The sequence below is a fragment of the Rhopalosiphum maidis genome, chromosome 2 (assembly GCF_003676215.2).
Source record: "Rhopalosiphum maidis isolate BTI-1 chromosome 2, ASM367621v3, whole genome shotgun sequence".
NCBI lineage: Eukaryota > Metazoa > Arthropoda > Insecta > Hemiptera > Aphididae > Rhopalosiphum > Rhopalosiphum maidis.
The window spans coordinates 73,586,051-73,608,036 of record NC_040878.1 but is presented as its reverse complement, the minus strand read 5'-3'; the positions used below and the strand labels follow the sequence as shown (position 1 = coordinate 73,608,036).

Sequence of the window (21,986 nt, the reverse complement as noted above, 5' to 3'; positions counted from 1 at the left end):
AAAAAAAGTTTTATAATACTTCAAAAAATGTTATGTAATTTTATTTAAAACTTTATTATAATTAATACATATTTTACTTAAACAAAATTGAACACATTGAATTCCATCTCAATTAAAATTATATGTTAGGAAATTTTAAATAAAAATACACATTACCACAATGGTGATACATACCCTTAATAAACTATATTCGAAAAATATAAAATTAATATCAGTCTTAATATTATATTTGGCATAATATTTGAGAATCATTTTTGAACACATATTTAGTCTTTTTTGAACATTTAATTTATACATGAAAAAAGTAAAAAGTAAAAAGTAAAAATAATTGTGTAACTAGAAAGGTAAAAACTTATGTACATTTGTATAAAATATACATTATAAAAAATATATATATGTATATCTAAAAATATAATTAATATTATCATAAATGATTGGGATATTTTTGTTTCATTGAGTAGGTCATGTTAATATCTTTAACGAATTATCATTTAAAGTAATTCATTGGGTTCATCATGCTTACGATTAGTCAAAAGAATTTCTGGCATATCTTCATCACGACAAGTTTTAGGACTATATTGGTTTTTCTTAGAAATTTCTTTTATGTATGGATACAATGAATGCAAAAAAAATAACAAGTGTAATACATTTTTCATGATGAACACTGAGGCATTTTGATTGAACACAATCCACATATACATCCGGATGCCCAAAAAAGGCATTTGAACTAACATTAAATGCATAAAATTATAACATACTGGTTGTGGAAGTCCCATTGGCTTGGTATCAATATCTGGTTGAGAAACATTATACAGTACCCATAATGGTAACATAAAGTTTAAAAATGCTGTAGTGTAGATTAAATACTCTATGTACCCAATTTTAATATTTGATGCTATGACTATCGATAATATTTCAACAGAATCAAAAATCTCAATAATACATGCATTTGTTGGCCATTTATCACGATCTACTTGCCGTCCAAAACATTCAGCACTGATTAACAGATAAAATACAACACCAGAAACGCCAATAAGCAACTGAAAAAATAAAACAAATAAACAATTTAAAAAATGATTAAAGGTATGTAAATATGGATTATATTACAATGGTGTAATAGGCAATAGGTACTTTACCTTGAGCATTTGAGGTCCCATGAAATCATCATTGGAAACCAACGAGATGACATTGTTGGAAAAAATCATCATGATTTTACTGAACAACATGGTCACATATGTGACCCAGGTGATGCAGTTTAGATATACAGGATACTTAGCTTTGCATTCGACTAGATTTCCTGTCTGTTTACTGCGTTCATATTTGTATTCTCTGTAACAGTTGAGGAAAGTATGGTAGAACAATAATGTCAACACTATGTTGAGCATCAGGAAGAGTATGTTTGGATATCTGGAGTACCAAGTGTTCTGGAACACAATCATAATGTAATAATCCAGACTGAAGAATTGCAATATTTGCAAGGTAAACAACGCCCCCGCATCCAAAATAAAAATCGTTCTCGTTTTATTCATTTTAAAAACGGCCACACAGCTGAACTCTGAAGAAATGTATTTACATTACAATAGTAATTTGATCATAGAGTACTGACTACTGACTACTGTAGTTATAGTATTACTCAATGCATTATAGAAACAAAACAAAGACAGTTGTTATCAGTTATCACTTATCGCATTGTTTAATGTTTATACACAAATTTAAAGTCCTTCATATTATATTTGTAATTTTTAAAAAAAACAACATCCACCCCCTCCATTGCTTAACACAAATTTTTATACGAACCATGCATCTTTGTTTCTCCTTCTTGTCCTTGATTAATATTTTTTTACTGTTAAATATCTATATCTAGTACAAACCATTTTAATTTGTATCTAGGTCAAGACTATTTTTACTCTTATTGTTACAAAAAATTGTATCTATGAAATAAATTTCATAATTATTTATTAGTTATTAGTTATTACATATGTATGAACAAATAAACAATTATTTTAATACAATTGATTAGCTTCAACATTAATTTTAGATAATTCCCAAATTCCTAAATAATTTAACAACACTTTTTTTTTTTTTGCGAGAGAATTGATTTAATAAAATAGTATAACTTACCTACCAATTAAATATAACAATTATATATATTAATTATATTTAAGAAGTCGTATAACTCGTATAGGTACTAGGTGTATAAACTTTAAAATGTTAACATTAATTTGAAATTCGTATTAGACAATTTTAATTTGGTGTAGACAAAACACTATAGTGCTCTAGTCCACGGATTAATATATTAATCCGTCCTCTAGCCTCTACTTCTAATTTCTATCATTGCGTTGTATTATTATAGTATAGTGTTATATAAGTATAATGCATGTATATGCAATTTAATAAAACAAAAATGTTATTAAAATTAGTCATTATTGACGTTTCATATATAGGTACAATTGAGTAAATATATTTTAATATTTTTTGAGAAATATTTGTTAGTTAAGTATCTACTCATGAAAAATATGTTTTGTGATCTCTCAACTGCTTTTTTTAAAGTGTATATTTTGTATATTAAATTATATAGTATAATTTTCACATCCATCTTTTGATTCTAAATAATATAATGTATTTTAGTGTTTTATATTTTAGAAATGTAAGAAATAAAATAGGTAATTCTAGACAGATTACAGAAGTAGGATATTAGGTCATAGAAAAACTATATATAACTAATATAATAGGTGTATAGGATAGTATGTATTCTTCCTACAATATCAAACTAGATAAATTAATTAGTTTATTAAAGTGATCTCTAAAATAACTTTAAAAATGGACATGTTTGGAAAATGAATTACCTGTATAGTTAATACATTTTCTATAACATTTTTAATTATTGAATAATAAAAATAAAAAATTTTAAAAAGAATGAAATTTCCTATTTTCAAAGTTGCAACAAAATAATTTTAAATTACTCAACCAAAAAGTGCTTAGCATAGTTAATTAAAAATATACATACATTATTGTAAGACCCAGACATTTCTAGGTACATTTAGTGTCAATAATATAAATCTATCATTTCCCTAGTTCCCTGCAATATCTAGATGCAGTTGACAATAATATTGGATAAAACAGCTGCAATTATTCAGTGTCAAACTGACCATCACAGGCTAGTAATTGACTCAAGACACTAGAACTGTTTTAGATTTAAAGCTTAGAGTACATAATATGAGTGTATACCTACACAGCAGTATACTGAACATTTTCATAGGTACCTGAAGCAAACAATCATCCACGGCTTTTAATCTACATTTTATTATTATTAAAAACTTTTTATCAAGCTAAATCCATTACTTGGTAACCACCTATCTACCCACCAATTGTGGTCTTGAGGCAATTGTTTCAAATATGTATAGTTTTGGCACGCCACTGCATGTGATACACAAAATAAACTTAATGGTTTTGATATCTTAAACTAAAAAATGTATACATTTTATCATTGTTATGACTTTTATTAATTTTTTAAACTAAATTAATTATAATTAAAATATACATAATATAATTCAATATTATAAAAAATATTTTATTTTAAAAAGATACCAAAACGCATAACTTATAGCAATTTAAATACAATGAATATTTTAATTAAACCATAAAATACAAAAATAATTTAATTCAAATATGGTGAACAATCTATAATGGTTTTAGAAAATGTACTATACATTAAAAATTCATGTATATATATGTCAGGAAATTAAAAAAAAAGGTTATTCATCAATATGGGTTTTAATATGGGCATAATATGATCTAAGGTAATTATAATGTCTATTACATATTTTACACACTAAGGCTTTTGAATTTTTTTTATCATAATACAATTTTTTTTGTTCAGTTTTTTTATGAATATTGATGTGTTTTGTAAAATTTTTATACATTTTGAATCTGTGTCCACAAATCTTACATAAAAAACTTTTATTTAACTTAACCAAATGTTCAGAACGATGTAATTTCCATTCTGCAATAGAAGCAAAATTTTTACTACAATTTCTACAGTTCAATATTGGGTTATAGATATAATTTAAACCAAGATCATTTAAATGGTTATTAACTGAATTGGTTATATTTGGAGTTTTATCTGCAGTTAATGTTTTTAAGTTATCTCCAAAACTGTCCTGACTTGTGGATTCTTTTTTAAAATTATCTACATTTGTACAATTAATGGATTTACAACCATCATTCATTTTTATGGTTATAGTGGAGGAAACAGTATTACTATTAGTTAACCAGAATCCTATACATTTTTCATTTTTATCAAAATCTATATTATTCATTTCAATCTCAGTTTCATTTTCTTTCTTTTTGAGTGTACATTGAATATTTTCTTTGCCTTCATCTGGTATTGATTCCTTCATATCAGTCTTCTTCAGTTTACTTTGTTTAATTTCATTACGCATATCACTAATTTTTGTCAGCATTAATTTTAATTCATCATTATTTGAATATTCATTTTTACCCTGAAACTGTTTAGAAAGTAACTTAATATCATTTTCTAGTTCTTCAATTTTAAGAAAAATTTCTTTTTCTTCAGCTGGTAAATCACCTTTTTTTTCTTCATTACACTGGGATTTGTATTTGACAAGATATTGATATTCATTAATATCTACATCTTTCGATTTACAATCATTTTTAAAAATTTTCCAAAACTTTTCTCTGAGACTTTTCATTTTGAAAGAAAATGATTTTAATTTTCCATGGTCATTGATATTATTATTGAATGCATCATCAGCCATGCAATTACTAAATTTTTTTGGTTCCTCAGACTCATCGATTTCCAGGTTACTACTTGAGCTGTTATCATTTTGACTTGAGCTATCAACTCCAACTGCAATTAACTTTTTTGGTCTGCCTCGTTTTTTTAGCTCAACATTATTATTCTCATTATTATTAATAATGTTCTTTCTAGGTCTTCCTCTTGGTTTTTTCACAGAAGGCTCATCATTATTAATTGGTTTATCTTTGACTTTATTTCGTTGATATGTTATATCAGAATAACATTTATTACGAGTCTGTAAGGTGTTCAACATTTCAGGATTTAATAAATTTTTTTTAATATCATGACCATGAAAGTCTTCTTCAAACTTTTTTTTATTTTTTTTTCGAACTTGTCTATAATTTCTGTTTTTATATTTCAGGTAGATAAGATTCGGTCCATTGTAAGTTCTAACGCAAATACCAGTTCCAACATGTGCTTTATAAGACAATTTTGAAGCAAACTTTTGACAACATTTTTGACACACAACATGTTTACCAATAAAATCAAAATCTTTAAATGGAAACAATTTTAAAGTGCCTTTTTTAATACAAAAATTTTCATATCCAGTTTTTATATTGTTATTTTTGTACACGAGATCTGCTTTATGGCCTGGTAAAACTAATAAATGATTTCTGAAAATCTGAAAAAAAATATATAAAGGTATATAAACACATTAATAAACTAAATATAAAATGTTTATTTCAGAAAATAATAGTGATTACATTTGAAAATGTATAAAATAAATTATTAAAAATACAGTAGACTCTTACGACAGGTAGATATTAGACCAATCAGACTAGAGAACTGATAAATTAATATGGGATCATGAAAAAATGCATTTTTGCTTATTTAAAAACCGTAATTTATTTTATAAAAACATATGTACAAAACAAATTGATTACTGTGTTGAATTAATCTCGGGGCTAAAAAAATTAGAATTTTTTCTGTTTTTTGTTTGAAATGAGGCTTATAAGACTTTTTCTTGTAGTTGTTTACATGGAAAAAAAAATTAAAATACAGCCGATTACTGGATATACTTCATTATTGCACGGCCGGATTAACAAGAGTCTACTGTAATTATAATTATGTTTAGTTATTAAAAAATATATTCTTTATGTATCTTAAATATTTATTTCAGTCAATTTATTTTTTTAATGATGCCGATTTATTTTATATTCCAAAAACGTAAATAAATAAATTTTGAACCAATAGTGCATTAAGAGGACGTTATACCTGCATGTGTTGTCTCTGTCTTACTATTGTAGATCATAACTAATTTGCGTTTAGCAGAACACATTTTGTGATGTTAGCTTTAATATTAGAGTAAATCTACTTGTTATCAAATTTAAAAACAAAAATATTATGTAGTAAATGTCTTATGCTTTTATTGATATTATCATTTTAAAGTGAGTTATAGCTATGCAAAATATAACAACTTTAAAATATTCATAACTCACTTTAAAATGATAATATCAATAAAAGCATAAGACATTTACTACATAATATTCTTGTTTTTAAATTTGATAATAGGTAAATTTACTCTAATATTAAAGCTAACATCACAAAATGTGCTCTGCTGAACGCAAATCTGCTATGATCTACATTAGTAAGACAGAGACAACACATGCGGATAGAACGTCCTCTAAACTATAAATTATAAAGGTTAGGGCTAAAGGTAAATAAGATCAGAACAGAGTAAATGACCACTGAGAGACAAGACAGTATGGAAATAAGTTCATCCCTCATTGTTGGTAATTATGAGTTCAGCACAGTCAAACAATTTACATACTTTGGTTCAATATTGATAGAAAAAATAAAGTTGTTAAAGAAAATACTTAAAACTATTTGTCAGAAAATAAATATTTGTGTAGCTTTAAAAAAATATTAGGGTTATGGTCTATGCCGAGAGAAATGAAGAAAAAATTATATATTACACTAATAAATCTAGTTATTACTTATGTTATGACTCTTTAAGGACAACATATAAGAACTAAATCACACAGAAGTTAGAGCTTCTTTCAGAAACTAAACATATAGGACACAAACAAAAGCTGAAGATAATTTATCTACACATGTGGCAAAATCCCTAACCAACTTTTACACATCATTATGAAAGAAAATCTAGTAGAAAAAAAAGTAATTTGGAAACCCCATTCGAGGTAGGAATTTATAATTTAAAAAAATGCAGAATCCCTGAACGGAAGACCAAAATTGGAAAACACAAGCCACAGATAGGGGAAAATCGAGGATTGAATGTGACATAGTCTTAGACCATCTTGGATCGGTACTTTATTTTAACATTTTTATCAAAACTCAAACTTTTTATTAAAAGGAATCTATTTATTTAATGTTTATATGTAAATCTGTTATTAAAAAATTTAGCTTAAAATGTTAAAACTTAAATCAAATTGATTTATTTTTCATAAAATCATTAAAAAATTAACTATAATAAATAAATTAATAACCAAAAAAATATCATTAAAAGAAAGTGCTTCAATTTAAAAATATATATTGTTTATACATATATACATTTTTTTTTTATTGAACTAAATTTTTTTTTTACAATTTGTATTTACTATTTAGACATTACATAATAAATAAATTAGATGGTATTTTATTAATGATGAGGAGTGGATGTTACCCATTGGTGGCACCCCGTGAAATATCAGTCTATCACCAAATCAAAAATAATGTACTTATTATGTATTATGTATTATTGTTATTACTTTTAACTAATATAAAAATTGTGTTATGTTATACTAAAATTATTTAATAAAATCAATTATAAATTTTATTTATCCACAAATACTCAACAAAGAATGAATTGATGAGAAGCATTGATAATAAATAGAAGTAAAATAATCAATATATTAATTCTATTTAACAAATTAATGGCTATTGGTTATTACTAAGACCGTATTTATTTTTAAATAAACAAGTCAAAATATGTAAATGTTTAGGTTATTTTTGCCAAAATACATATTAAAAAAGATGAAATATTTAACAAAAGTTGTTATTCAACTTTTTCATACCACTAAAATAATAGATTGAATAGGGCATATTGAGAAATCAAAAATCTTTTACCTATTTTATCTTATTAATAACGACATTCTCTAATATGATTTATTATAGATTGTACATATTTAACATAAAAACGCTCATTATCAATATGTCTGAATAGTTAATACAAAAAAATTGTGTTTATTTAAGAAACTGTATTTACTACAAAATATATAAAAAAATACTGTTTATTTTATTAAAAGTATTAGGAATATGCTCACTACTCATTTTTAATTAAAACATGTATTCCACAAAATTACGTACTTAAATTAAAATTTGTGCTCTGATTAAGTATTTAAAAATAAGTATGTCCTTAATGAATTTTTTAATTGATCAAAATTAAATACATAGTCATGTAAATCAAAACATCCAAAATAATTGTCTTCATATAAGAATAGAAGATTCTAATTTAATGATATAATAAAATGTACATTTTTATCATGAGGTTAAATTATAAACAATTTTATTTTAAAAACATGTGATACTTGTATGTATATCTAAAAGATAGATCAAAAAATACATTTTGGTGATATAATTATCTTAATTGAATTTAATGTTGATTAAATACTAGCAAATTTTTATAAATGTAATAACATCTAAACAAATTGTAAATTAATTATGCAAAATGTATGCTGATTTCATTAATTAAAATTATAATACATATTATATAAATAAGTGGATCCCCAAATAAGTTTACTCCATATCATTTATTAATCTTTAGTAAACTAACTTATAGTTCATTCTACAGAATAATAACACTTAAAATACTATAAATTATCTACTTAAAAGAAAGATAAAATAAATAAATTATAATTACCTTGGATGAATCATTGACTGGAGTAATAGCTTCAAGATTTAATAATTTAAAAAATGGAATTTTTTTCAAATCTGTTTCAGTCATTTTAAAACTAAAACAAAAATAATTAATAAATTAATTATAATCGCTCATAGAGTAAGGAATTAAACATTCAAAAACACTTAAAATAATAGTTATATAAGTCAATAAATCAATTGTTAATTTTAAGTTTATCACATTAATTATTGTACTTTGAATAATTAAACTATTTAATTTTGTACCTATGTTAATTTAAAATTAAATTAAAATACCTATTGAATGAAAATAACACCAAAATATAATAAACTACCTAATATTATCTATTATTTTAAGAGTAAAATAATTTTTAATTAAATTTATTGGATAGTTTGATAATAAATAAGCAATTGACTAAATTAATATTATTTATAATACCTACATTTATATTACCTATATTTAATTATTGGTCATAAGTTTTATGACTAAAATATTATAAAATACTATTTGGTAAAGCATGAAACCAATAGATAAACAATAAAATTATAAACAAAAATAATTATTTGAAATAAACAAATTAATTGTATTTTATGTATATTTATAAAAAAAAATTATGAATAATTTGGTATGTAATAATAAGTTTAATAATTGCTTAAATCTAGTTATAAGTTTATTACTCACGGTGAATTGAACATTAAATTAAAATTATATTCGGTAACTATTGTGGATAATTAAGATGGCATTTTTAAATTTATTTAAAACAAATAGCAATGTATTAAAATTGGCAAACACATTTAAAAAATAAAATAAAAATGAAAGTAGAAAAAAGGTAGAGCGAAACAGTAACACTGTTCAGAGCTACAGCTTACAACTGGCACTAGACAGTAGACAATCGAATTACGAGAAATATCGATAAGGAACAATCATTATATTGTATCCTACATTTTACGATAATAAATTATTCATTGAATTGGATAATTATTATGTTTGAGTTACTTCTAACTCCTGTAAAATTATAAAATATTCAAATTTAAAAATGTTCATACGAAATATAAAATTGAAATAAAGATTATGATTAATATTAATGTAGTAAATTTATATTACAAAATATAAAAATTATAAGCCTCCAAATTGTAAAAAATAAAAATATTACAATCGATTTATTTAATAAAATGTAACAACATCGATTAACCAAATAGTGAAATATACAACCCTAATACCCCAAGATCATGCAAACAGTGTGACCGTTGTAAGATTCAATAAATTTCTTAGATGTTTAGGAAATTATTTATTCCTGCGGAATAATTTCCTTACATAAAAAATAATAAGTACCTACATAGTATACGTATATAACATATTATCAGAACAAAATAGTTGCTGGCTTGTTGCTCTCTTTGTTCACTATTGGCCCCAAGTATGTGATTTTTAATGTACTTAATTTAACAATTAATGGTGACTAAACGTATGTCTAATCATCATAATAATATAATAAAAAATGATTTAATTTGTATCTGTTTTGTTTATACTTTTATATTATCATTTTAATTAATTAATTATTTTAAAAATAATAAAGCTCCATAAATATTTTAACCAATATTAACATGTACTTGGCTTTTATTTTATTAATTTTGATTGTAAGACGTTTATGGTTTATTATAATATATTATATAATGCTTTTATAAATATTAAATCGTTATTTACGTAATTATTAATTTTAAGTAATATTTGTGTTAACCATTAAGTACCTATTCGAATAATAAGATCAATAACTGAGTAAGATTCATATTAATTTTCTTGAATGAAACAAGTTCTTCGATATTTACATATAAGTAAAAGTTATTTTGTATAAAATAATTAAATAAATATTAGTTATTTTTGTGGGTTAAAAAAAATTTACCTAATATAGATAATACTGGTAATAGGTTGGTAATGTGAATAATAGAGAAAATAGTTAAACCTACTTTATTATATTTATATAGGCATCTTTACATATATGCGATTTATTACGATTTTATAATTGATATATTTAATACGATTTTACATAGAAATAGGTATCTAACAAGGGCCTAGGCATACCTAATTTGGTTATATGCAATAGATATATATTAAAATTATTTATAAATAATTTTTAGTATAAATATAAATTAATAAAAGTTAAATAAACAAATAACAAATGCTCTCTGATACTTTTTATTTAAATTGCTTATAGTAAAAATAGGTAGCAAGTTTTAAGTAGGTAAACTGATAGCTTATTTGTATAATACAAATATACACATAAATAATATATTAATAGTTATAGGCATTTTATTCAAGTAAATTATTTACAAATATAAAACTAAACTATTATTTTAATTTTAATATTAACTACTTTTTTTCCTAACTTAAATTTATAAACACAAAAAATAAATATTTTAATTTAATTTAAGTGAAGGAACAAATTAATTTTATAATTGTAAGTATAGGTAAGGTATTCACACTTGTATGTATACAAAATATTGCAATTATACATGTATTATAGATATATATTTATCGTATTTTGATTATTTGAAAAGGTATTTTTTGTATGATACCTAATTGAAAGTTAATAATAATTAATAAATGATATATTATGCAATAGTGAATAGATAGTAAGTACGGTTACTTATATATATAACATTATTATAATTATTTATAGGTATAAGTGCAACCTAGGTAATATTTAAAAAAAAACTTATAGTGTTATTATTGTAGTGGACAGTGGTTGAATATTCTTTTACTATAACAATTTGGTAATTTAATGAAATATTTTTAATAAAAGTAGGTACCTACATAACAACTAAATTGTATTTTTTGCATGATATATTTAGTAATATTTCCACGCATTATCATAACAAATAATAATAATTGAGTCATTGACTAGAACGGCTATAGCTTTGTGGCTATAGATACCACAAATAGTGACGTCATCAATTTTTGAATCTCTAGCTATATTATTGTCTTAAGAATATATGTATTTTTTTAAATTCTAATTTTTTTTATAATTATTGTAATTTTAGAAATTACAAAAAAAATCGTAATTATTTATGTAGTTATATAAATGTTAAATATTATTATACCATTGACCATGGAGGAATATATCGTTATCTTCATCATGATATATATTTTGATTTTTCGATTTATCAAATTTATTTGATCTATGGATGTGGATTAATGGATTTATCTTAAACCGTTCTAAATTATAATATCTAATAGTTATAATATAATTTATGGCATGGGATATGTATTGGTTTATATATTAGTGTTCTAGTCACTCTACTATACATTTTAAATTAATTTGTTTATTTTTAATTGTGATACTTAGGTACTTATAATTATTTTTTAATTTAATTTTATTAAAATAAATTATATGCAAAAATAATAAAATTACCTCAAAACTCTTCAATTCAGTATGTTAATTTTAAATATTGTATAATATAAAATAATTTTAATATTAACACATTTAAAAAAAATGTATTTAACAAGGCCAGCGGCAAGTAGCAACAAAGTTGTATGGTATGCAGTAGTAACAGAATAAAATAATAAATGAAATGGCATGTAAAATTATTACAAGATCAAGCTATCAGTGTGGCCAGCAGAATAAAAAGAAACATTTAATAAAATTTTGTTACCTACGATTAAATTTTTAAATTTTTTTAGCTTTTGTTTATAACATTTTACCTATATAAAAATTGTATTATGTATACACGAATTTTCAATATAAATAAAATATGTTCCTATTGTGAAATTAAATATAATATACCACCCTATTATTCTTATTTAAATTTGTTATAATTTATTTATTTATTTAAAATTTTAATAATTTGTACATATATTTGCTGACTAAATAATTCAAGCTATAGGTACCTATTTAAAACGATACACATTATAATAGATCCCCTCTTTTTTTACATTATATCTTGTATAGATATATGTCTAAATAATTTAACAATAATAACTGGTACTTACATAAGCAAAATACCTATTAAGTATATTAATGTACAGAAACAAATAACAATACTGAATTTATGATGATTTATATATATATATAATATCTATAATGTGCTTATTCTTTATTATCACAATATTATCAAATAATATTTGGAATTTGGAGTGTATATTATTATTATGCATAATAAATAACTAATAATTAATATTGTTATAATATTATAGTAGGTACTTAAGATGAGTGTTATAATTTAAAAAATTGTCTCTTCCTTCTTCCGAAATAATAACTATTATTACTGGGTCATATAGATAACTCCAATTTATAAAATAAAAGTAAAAATATAGGTATATTTGGTAAAAAAAAAAAAGTAATAATAATGAGCGAATCACATGTAGGTGTACATAAAAGACTTGATGGTATTGCCGTATTGGTATATATTATTATATAGGTATATCAAAAAAGCTTATTGATCAGAGGAGAAATACAATTATATAATAAGTAATAATAATTAACATAGGTACCAAAGATACCAACTTTGGCATATTACCGTCTACTATATACAACAAACACATATTTATTTATTGATTAATTATTCAAACAAACGCACACGAATTGAGGTGTACCTATATCTAATATGTATTTATTAATATAATAGGTATATTACCTAGGACTAAAATCAATGCGGATGCATTTATCAAAGGCTATATTATTATATTATTGTTATTATAGACAGTCCATACATTGTTTATTTATAATTTTAATTAATTAATTAAATAATTTAGTATCTACCTCTATCTAATAACTATTAAGTTACACAAGTATTAAATTATATATAAAAAAACTAAATATTTAATATTATATTGATAATGTATATTGTTTAATAAGTCTATTATGATTTATATCAATGGCTTATTTATGGGGGGGGGGGTGATTATAGAGAGATATATCTCCCCTTTAATCCAGCTTTTTTTTAGCTATTTTTATACGGTTATGGTTGTGTTTTTTCCATTTATTACTCTATTCAGTGGCCTATATCGAAGATAATTTCAGGTGGGGGGGTTAAAAAAATTTCTATTCTTAAATTCCAATTAATGATACAATCAAAATCAATGCCCGTACCAACCATACATTTTGGGAGGGGTTTGAACCCCTTACCTCCCCCCTTATATACGTCACTGACTCTATCAGTAGGTAATAAAATTCTGAGCCTTTTAGCATCGATAATTTTAGTCATATATATCCTCGCTTAAAGAAATTCTAATACTTTTATGGCTTTTATAAAAGTTAAATAATTTAATTAGGATGTGTTTTTAAAATTTTAAATATAACAGCAGTCAATATGTATTTATAAATTAAAACTTTTGATTTTGTAGTTTAGATTATTGATGTACACTGTCACGTGAATATTTTCAATGGGAGAGGAGGTTATATACTCAAAAATACGTATAACATATTTAAAAAAGAATGGGCGAGCAAGTGGGTATTGCTCTACTGTATAGTAGAGGTGGAGACTGGATAGTAGGTCATTATAATGGATGTGTTAAGTTTGAATGTAATGACAAGTATCATTGTATACGAAAAACGATTCTGAACGGAGATTATTTGTCAGTCTAGGATATATTATACATTTATATTACTATATTATTACCTATATTTAAAATTTAAATTGTAATTTATTTTTCTCAACTACTTGTGAAAGTGTCAAGTTTCTACAGCTTATACTTTTTGAACAACAAATATTTTAAATCGTTTTAGAATATATCATTCTTTTACGCGATTTTGTAAAAATTAAATTTCATGCGCTCATAAAATGTTTTATATATTGACGCTGGATTTTTTTTCACAGTTATTTTAAGAAAAAGTTATGTAGAACTTTGTATTGGGTTTTTTAACCTTAGGTATAAATAACAAAAATTTTATGAATTTTCAACTTCAAAATTCCTTGCAAATTTTCGCGATTTTGACATATTTTGTAAACATTTGAACTTTAAATGCTTATAAACAAAAATTGTGAGTAACGATTTTTGATTTTTTTTTACTACGATAAATACAACTTATAATAAACCTTGTAATAAATTTTAAAGATTTTTAGAACAGCCAAATATTTTTGTCGGCATTTAAAGAAAAAAAAATTAGAAAAATTTCAATTGTCTATTATTAGCTTAAAAAAATTCCAAATATTTTGAAAAATTAATCGTAAATAGAGAACGCTAATATAAACATTTGGTGAAAAATTCAAGTATTTACAATGATTTGTTTTTGAGTAACAACAAAATAAAAAAAATCGATTTTTTCAAAAACTGGTTATACATAAAAATTTCCGTTTTTTTATTACTTTTTTAGGGATTTTCCCGATGCTTTTAAAAACTACTGGACATTTTTAATTTTGACCCCCTTCCCTTCCAAAAAAAAAGTATCAACTAGATTCACTTTCCTTTTCAAATCAGGGCTGAAGCTAAAAATCAAAGCTTTATTACTATTCCAAAATGTGATGACAGACAAAAAACACACACACACATCATTGTAAAATCAATACATTCATCACTTCGTTCAGAATCTAAAATATGTTGAATAATGTAAGTATTTAAATTTTTTTTTATGTAAAAAAATATCTGATTTTCTAGTGGTTTCTTCTCAACTTGTCAATTACCTCTTCAGAGAATGTGTAGGTATTAGGTATGCCGTGGTATATAATGACAACATAGAAAATCTGTTTAATCTGTCCTATACTTCTATGTACATACTTATTTTTTAGCTTAAAAATTAAAAATTGTATACATACAGATATAAATATAAATATATACACGAATTATAATAGCTTACCCCTTTCATAAAATTTCTTAAATAAGTTTTCACCCTTTTTAAATTTGAAAATATTCTTTCTAGAGTATCTGTTGATATTTGCAGTGAACATATATTTTTTAATAGCAAGTGAATATTCAAGTAGGTCACTGGATAACAAAGCTTATTTAAATGATTTAATGCATCAATCTCATTTGATAGTCTTTCATTCAGAGAAGTAATAATTTTAGCTTTCATATTTTCAGTTTGCTGAGAGCGGTTAACACATAATTATTAAAATACAGAATAAGTAGAATGAAACAAGAGATTCAAAATCTGTTTCATTAAAGTTTTTATTGTTGAATAAACAATAAAAATCTAAATTTTATTTTATCATATATTATACATGTAAAAAACTCTTATAAAACTTACAAGAATTATTAAGTACTAGATATTATTAATATTTACTAGTATTAATTCATAGTATCTAAAAAAACAATTGATTAGGAACTAAACTTTAAAAAGTATTATGGTGTTCTATGAATCTGATCTAGGGTTAGGTTAGTTTATATATAACATCCAAACCGTGAGACAATGATATCTACTGGTTTGTTATTTATCGCCAATCCGCCATCAATAATAAAAAATATAATGGATTGATAATTTAATAATTCGATGGTACTCTGAAAAATAAAAAAAAGCGTACCAATACTGTAGGTGCTATAGGTTTTAATCGCTTATAATGAGTTAATTAAAAAATCAATAATCAAACCGACACATCAAACACTTTATTAGTATATTATACGATAACCATCTTATGGATTTTATAACTAAAATGTCATGTATAGGTTACAATGGTTTTAAAATTAAAATAAATAAAATAATAGTACTTATAATAATTCTAATCAAGAATTTTCTTAAATTATTTAATGTAATTATAATAACATAACATTTTTGGACTATAATGGAATTTTTCATCTAAGCATAGTGTACCTATTTATATTTTATAGATAATTTTAATTCATCCTTAATAATAAAAAAATTTTGATTTTAAGTTAATTTGTATATTTTTATTTTTTTAGGCTGTTTAAATATCAAATTTTTACTACCTACTACCTAGTACCTACCTAAAGAAAAAGCTCTTTATAAGATACATATAATTTAACATTAGAATATCATATATTTCATCTTTAGTTACGCTAATGCATTAGGAATTTAGGATTAAATAATTCAAATTATAGAACGTATAAATGAAGTCAAAATTATATTGTAACTCCACTTATCATTTAAAAATATTGTGAAACAGCGGGAGAATTTTATGATACACTGACTTTATTGACCCCGTTTATCATTATCTCTTATTTTTCATTGATTAGTGATATCAGATAAGCGATAATAACCAAAACACACTCACGTTGTTTACACTCCTTAAAAATGTTAAAATTTTTGAAAAATACAATACTTTATTTACATAATTAATTTTGAATTAACTTCCATAGACTTTTAATACAACAATTTTAGACGAGTATCAAATATTTGAATAATTTTTTACTTAGGTTTCTTTTATGTATTTTACTTTTAAAATTAGCACGTGTTTATGTTTATTAACAACTTAAAAAGAAATAATAATGTGTACTACCTAGTGATGAAAGGAAAACACTGTTATTTCGATCCTATTCTGTAGTTGTGTCCATTAGTGAAATTTTAAAGTTGTAAATCATGAATCATGCAAATAATTGGATTGATTTATGTGATGAACAAGCCAGGGCCAATGCTGAACTGCTAGTGTCATCATTTTCATCTCAGCCATCAACCCGGCAGGAAGTACTTGGTCATTACATTAAAGTATTTGCAGCTCATTTTAAACGCGAGTGTGATAGATATAATTGGCCAGATAATGATTCTGGTAACAGTGATTCAGATACAGAGTCAATGATCACTGTCAAGAAAAAGCCTTTTTTTAGGTAAGTACCTAAAGTATACAAGTACCTGTATCATTCATTTTTTCATCTTATAAATGTTAACTTATTGTAATTTTTATAGACGGATGTCATTTAGAGCTCTACGTCCGCTATTTCATAAACAACATTCTGATGAGGTAGAACTCGATGCTGCATCTATAATGTCTCAAAGACCTATAAAATGTAAGAAAAAGTTAGCCAAAATTATTGTGGAATGTCGCAAAGAAGGTATAGTAAACTATCGGTTGGGCGAAACATTTGATGGTGGAGAACCCAGATGGGAAAAAGCAAGACTTGCTTTGGTTAAGAATACAGACGGTTACACCCTAGAATTTTACTGTCCTCCTAAGGTATAATATAATTTTCATTTTTATTTTTAGTTTAATACTATAATATTCATGTTTGTATTTGTTAATTGTTTTTAATTTTAAATTAATAAGTAATAAGTAATACATTTAGTTAAAAAAAATATATTAAATAATAATATTTACTATTAGGCATTAGTATATTACTTATTATAATAAACAATAATACGCAATAGTGTGCTGAACAATTTTCAGATCTTAGCCAAATTATCATTTAAATATCCATGAACCCAGAGCTTTTAATCAAAATTTTTTTTTTTTACTTTTATTATATATCTTTTATTGCATTAAATCAACCAACTGCTCGGTACTCAAATATTGATTTTGTAGCAATTGAATTATAAATATAATTATATTTTCTGATGCTGATACGAAGGGAAGGATTGTCCGCAAAAAACCCTTTCATAGCATCACGATTTATGAAAAAATAAAAAATTAAATTAAATTTATAATGTATCATGTTCTTCTGCTAAGTTATTTCTAAATAATTAATGTCACTACTCTTGCTATTACCCAAAAATAATAGTAAAAAAGTTACCATAACGTTACTGAAAATTGTAACTACGTTGCAGTTATGAGTAATGCACGTTACGTTACTATCCAACACTACCTTTAGTACTATGTATATTAATATTTGTAAAATGATTAACTATAAATGTATTTAAATTCTAGTCTTTGAAATTAAAACACGGAGTGTTTTGTTTTTTGATACAAGATGCTAGAGAAACCAAAGAAATTGAAATGCCTGAACGATATGCTAATACATTTGTACTGAAAGTAATTATCTAGCATTATAATTTATAAATATTAATGTGTTACATATAACATTATAAATAACTTATTATTTAATTTGTATAAAATAAATTATAAATTATTCATTCTTGTATATATTTATATAGGATGAAAACAATGTTGAGTATATAATTGACGCCTTAAGTCCAGAAGAAATGCGTCAATGGCTTGCAACTGTAAAATATTGCATGCGTAAACGTGATGGTTTACATGATGATATAAGGTGATAATAAATTATGATATGAATATACTTATTTTCTTAAAAATTGGTAAGCGATGATTGAAACTTATGAATTTATTTTGTATAGTATTATTGGCAGTATTGATGGTGTGTTAGATTCATCAGCTGCACATTCAAATGAAACATTATTAAGCTCACCTCAGAGTTCCACTAATAATTTAGATATTATTGCAAATAATGATATTGGTAAGAATTAATTAAAATGATAGTAGATTGTTGTAGTTACAAATTACTAATTTGTGTATGAATAACTATTAATTTTTTTTTTGTCAAAGAAAATGATATATCGTCATCACTTCGCCTTTATCCATGGTTTCATGGTATGCTAGCTCGATCTGATGCTACTAATTTAGTGTCACACTTGGGCACTAATGGACATGGAATGTTTCTAGTCAGACAGTCTGAAACCCGAAAGGGTGAATATGTGTTGACATTTAATTTTAAGGGAAAACCAAAGGTATTATTAATATTTAGGTATAATATTTAAACTCATCATGCCTCATAGAGCTCTACCAGTGATATTATAAACGCAGTATGTGCTCTAACAATATAATAATAATAATAATTTAAATTGTTTTTTGTACTCCACAATATAAATAATTTTGATTTTTAGAATACATATTTATAATTTAATTTTTTTAATTTGGTTAGTTAAATTAAAATATAATTCCGTAATTCTATCGGTAAAATTAAAGCCTAAATGTATTTGGGTATAAATAATTCATTAAAAATTTTCTGATGCTGTAGAGTGCAGTTTTGGTGTGTCGCCTATTGTACAGTTGTTAGAACAAATTTTGCAGTAGAGCAAACTATACCATGATAGCTAATTATTTATACAATTAACTTCCAACATACATTTCACATTTATACATGATACATTTTATTCTTAGCATTTAAGAATGACATTAAACGACCAAGGACACTGTCGAGTACAACATCTATCATTTCCTAGTATACAAGATATGCTTGAACATTTTCAAACACATTTAATACCTTTGGAGAATGGTGGACCTGGTGATGTAACTCTCAGAGATTATATACTAAATACCCCAATTAAATATGGTGTGTTTCCAAGCAATACCAATATTGAATTTATTGTTATTACTCGTGATCCAAATGCTCCATTATCTCAGAGTATGGATCATGGACTTCGACCTTCAGCACCTCAACTATATAGAGAAGTATGTATACGTCTTATATACAGTGGCATGTATAGGGGTGGTTAGGGGTTCAAACTTCAAACTCCCCTTTAAATGTATAATTGGTACGGGCATTGATTTTGATTATATAATTAATTGAAATTTAAGAATGGAAATTTATTTTTAACCCCTCCTGAAATTAATTTCTATGTATGTCACTGTTGCTATACATTTATAAACATATCTAATTGTTATTAAAAACTATATTTTTATAGTTTAAGACAATGTTAGCTCCTATTAGAACGAAAACAAAAGACTTGCAGACAGACTTTACTAATCGGTCAACACCTGAACCAGGATTAGGCAATGTTGTAAGAGCAGTTAATAACCAGTATACACTAAGATAGTTATAATGAGACACCCACCTGTATAATTTTGTTCAGTATTAAACATGTAAATAATTTATTATTATTGTTATAAAATATATCTTATTATTTTGCCGAGTTTCTTCTCGTGTTTGTGTGTTTTTGTCTTTGCTTTAAAATCCAGTTAGATTTTGTTTATATTGTACTTCAATTTTCATGTTCAATTATTCAATCTAGTATTCTTTAATCAATTAAGTTTATTTAACAATTGAAAATGTTAAGAGATTTATTTATTCATAACTTACTAATATCATTATTTTAACATCATATTTGTAAATTTAAAATTGCCTCTTGTAACATATAAGTTAGCAATTATTAGTCAAATTTGGTTCCTTACCATGCTTTTATTGTATTTATTTATAACAAAAACAGTAGTAGCTTATGAAAATAAAAGATTTTATTGTATTATTTGTTTTCATTTTGAGTAATTACCATCAACATGTATTATTGAAATCAATATTTATGATGGTAATAAATAAATAAATGTCAAAAACTTTAAAATGATGTGAATTTGATTTGTTTATTAATGATTATATTTTAAGTTTTAAATATTTTACCCTTTATTTACAGCGCTAGTTTAATTATTTAAATCAGAAGTAAGTAGTTGTAATTTGTATCATGAATTATGGTTATTATATATTGTTTGTATGTATGAATAATATTGAATATGGTTTTGCAATGATAGGTGTCCTTTAATTAATATTTTCCATAATTTATTATGGATTTATATGTTATTACCTTACTCAATTCAATTTAAAAAAAAGGAAAGTTGCTTTGCAGTATAGAAGGTATAGACCCGGGGTCACCAACTGGCATCTGAACCGCGAACACTTACTTTTTATGGACCCTTAACCGCATAGTAGATTTTAAAATTTTTATATTATATAATAAATAAATAAAAATTATAAGTGTATTATATTAAATTTATATTATGGAAAAACAATTAAATTAATCTGTATCGAAAAAATTCATAAATAAATCAATATAAATACTAATTTGAAAAAAAATATACTTATTAACGTGTGTAAATTATTGAAACTTAGAGACTACTGCCAATATGGTAAGTTTCAAAACGGATCTCCATAGAAATTAGTTGGTAAGTGGTGACCCCTGGTATAGACTATAGTACTATACTATAGAGTGTATCTAGTCATTGATAACGTTATTTCAATGGATTTTGATCATATGAAAAAAAAGTTCAAAAATATTTAATGAACGTATGAAATTAAATTTTTTACGTAATCGTGTAAAATAACGATATACGTATTACAATTTAAATATAGGTAATAATATAATATATCCTACTAATTATCATTGACTGACAAATAATCTCCGTTCAGAATCGTTTTTCGTATGCAAAGATACCTGTCATTGCATTCAAATTTAACATATCCATTATAGTGACCAGTGACCTACTCTCCATCACTACTATACAGCAGAGCGATACTCATTTGCCCACCTATTTTTTTTAAATATCCTTTTTTTTTCTAGATTTTAAATCAGCAAAATTTTGTATTGTTTCGTTTAGATCTAATTTAGAAACTATGTCATTTTCGATACTAATTAATACTAAATTGTTAAGACGTTCTTTCTGTCATTGTTGATCTGAAATACGTTTTTATTAACTTTAATTGGCGATTAATAAC

The 21,986-nt window shown here is 24.2% G+C and overlaps 3 protein-coding genes across 3 annotated transcripts; 1 reads left to right on the top strand and 2 right to left on the bottom strand.

Annotated features, from left to right (window-relative positions):
* Positions 1-244: 244 nt before the first annotated feature.
* LOC113553740 lies at positions 245-1,710 on the bottom strand. The gene is made up of 2 exons (XM_026957238.1): positions 1,137-1,710; positions 245-1,040 (listed from the first exon to the last, which is right to left on the bottom strand). Exons 1-2 carry the CDS (start codon positions 1,527-1,529, stop codon positions 492-494), a joined length of 942 nt encoding a protein of 313 aa, XP_026813039.1. The 5' UTR covers positions 1,530-1,710; the 3' UTR covers positions 245-491.
* A 1,840-nt stretch (positions 1,711-3,550) lies between these two features.
* On the bottom strand, positions 3,551-9,538 carry LOC113552690 (probable serine/threonine-protein kinase DDB_G0283337). Its single transcript, XM_026955531.1, has 3 exons — positions 9,354-9,538; positions 8,679-8,769; positions 3,551-5,441 (listed from the first exon to the last, which is right to left on the bottom strand). Exons 1-3 carry the CDS (start codon positions 9,365-9,367, stop codon positions 3,756-3,758), a joined length of 1,791 nt encoding a protein of 596 aa, XP_026811332.1. The 5' UTR covers positions 9,368-9,538; the 3' UTR covers positions 3,551-3,755.
* A 7,382-nt stretch (positions 9,539-16,920) lies between these two features.
* Positions 16,921-20,418, top strand: LOC113552763 (SH2B adapter protein 2). Its single transcript, XM_026955677.1, has 8 exons — positions 16,921-17,381; positions 17,461-17,728; positions 18,416-18,520; positions 18,643-18,758; positions 18,844-18,962; positions 19,052-19,233; positions 19,667-19,957; positions 20,191-20,418. Exons 1-8 carry the CDS (start codon positions 17,137-17,139, stop codon positions 20,320-20,322), a joined length of 1,458 nt encoding a protein of 485 aa, XP_026811478.1. The 5' UTR covers positions 16,921-17,136; the 3' UTR covers positions 20,323-20,418.
* The last annotated feature ends 1,568 nt before the right edge of the window (positions 20,419-21,986 follow it).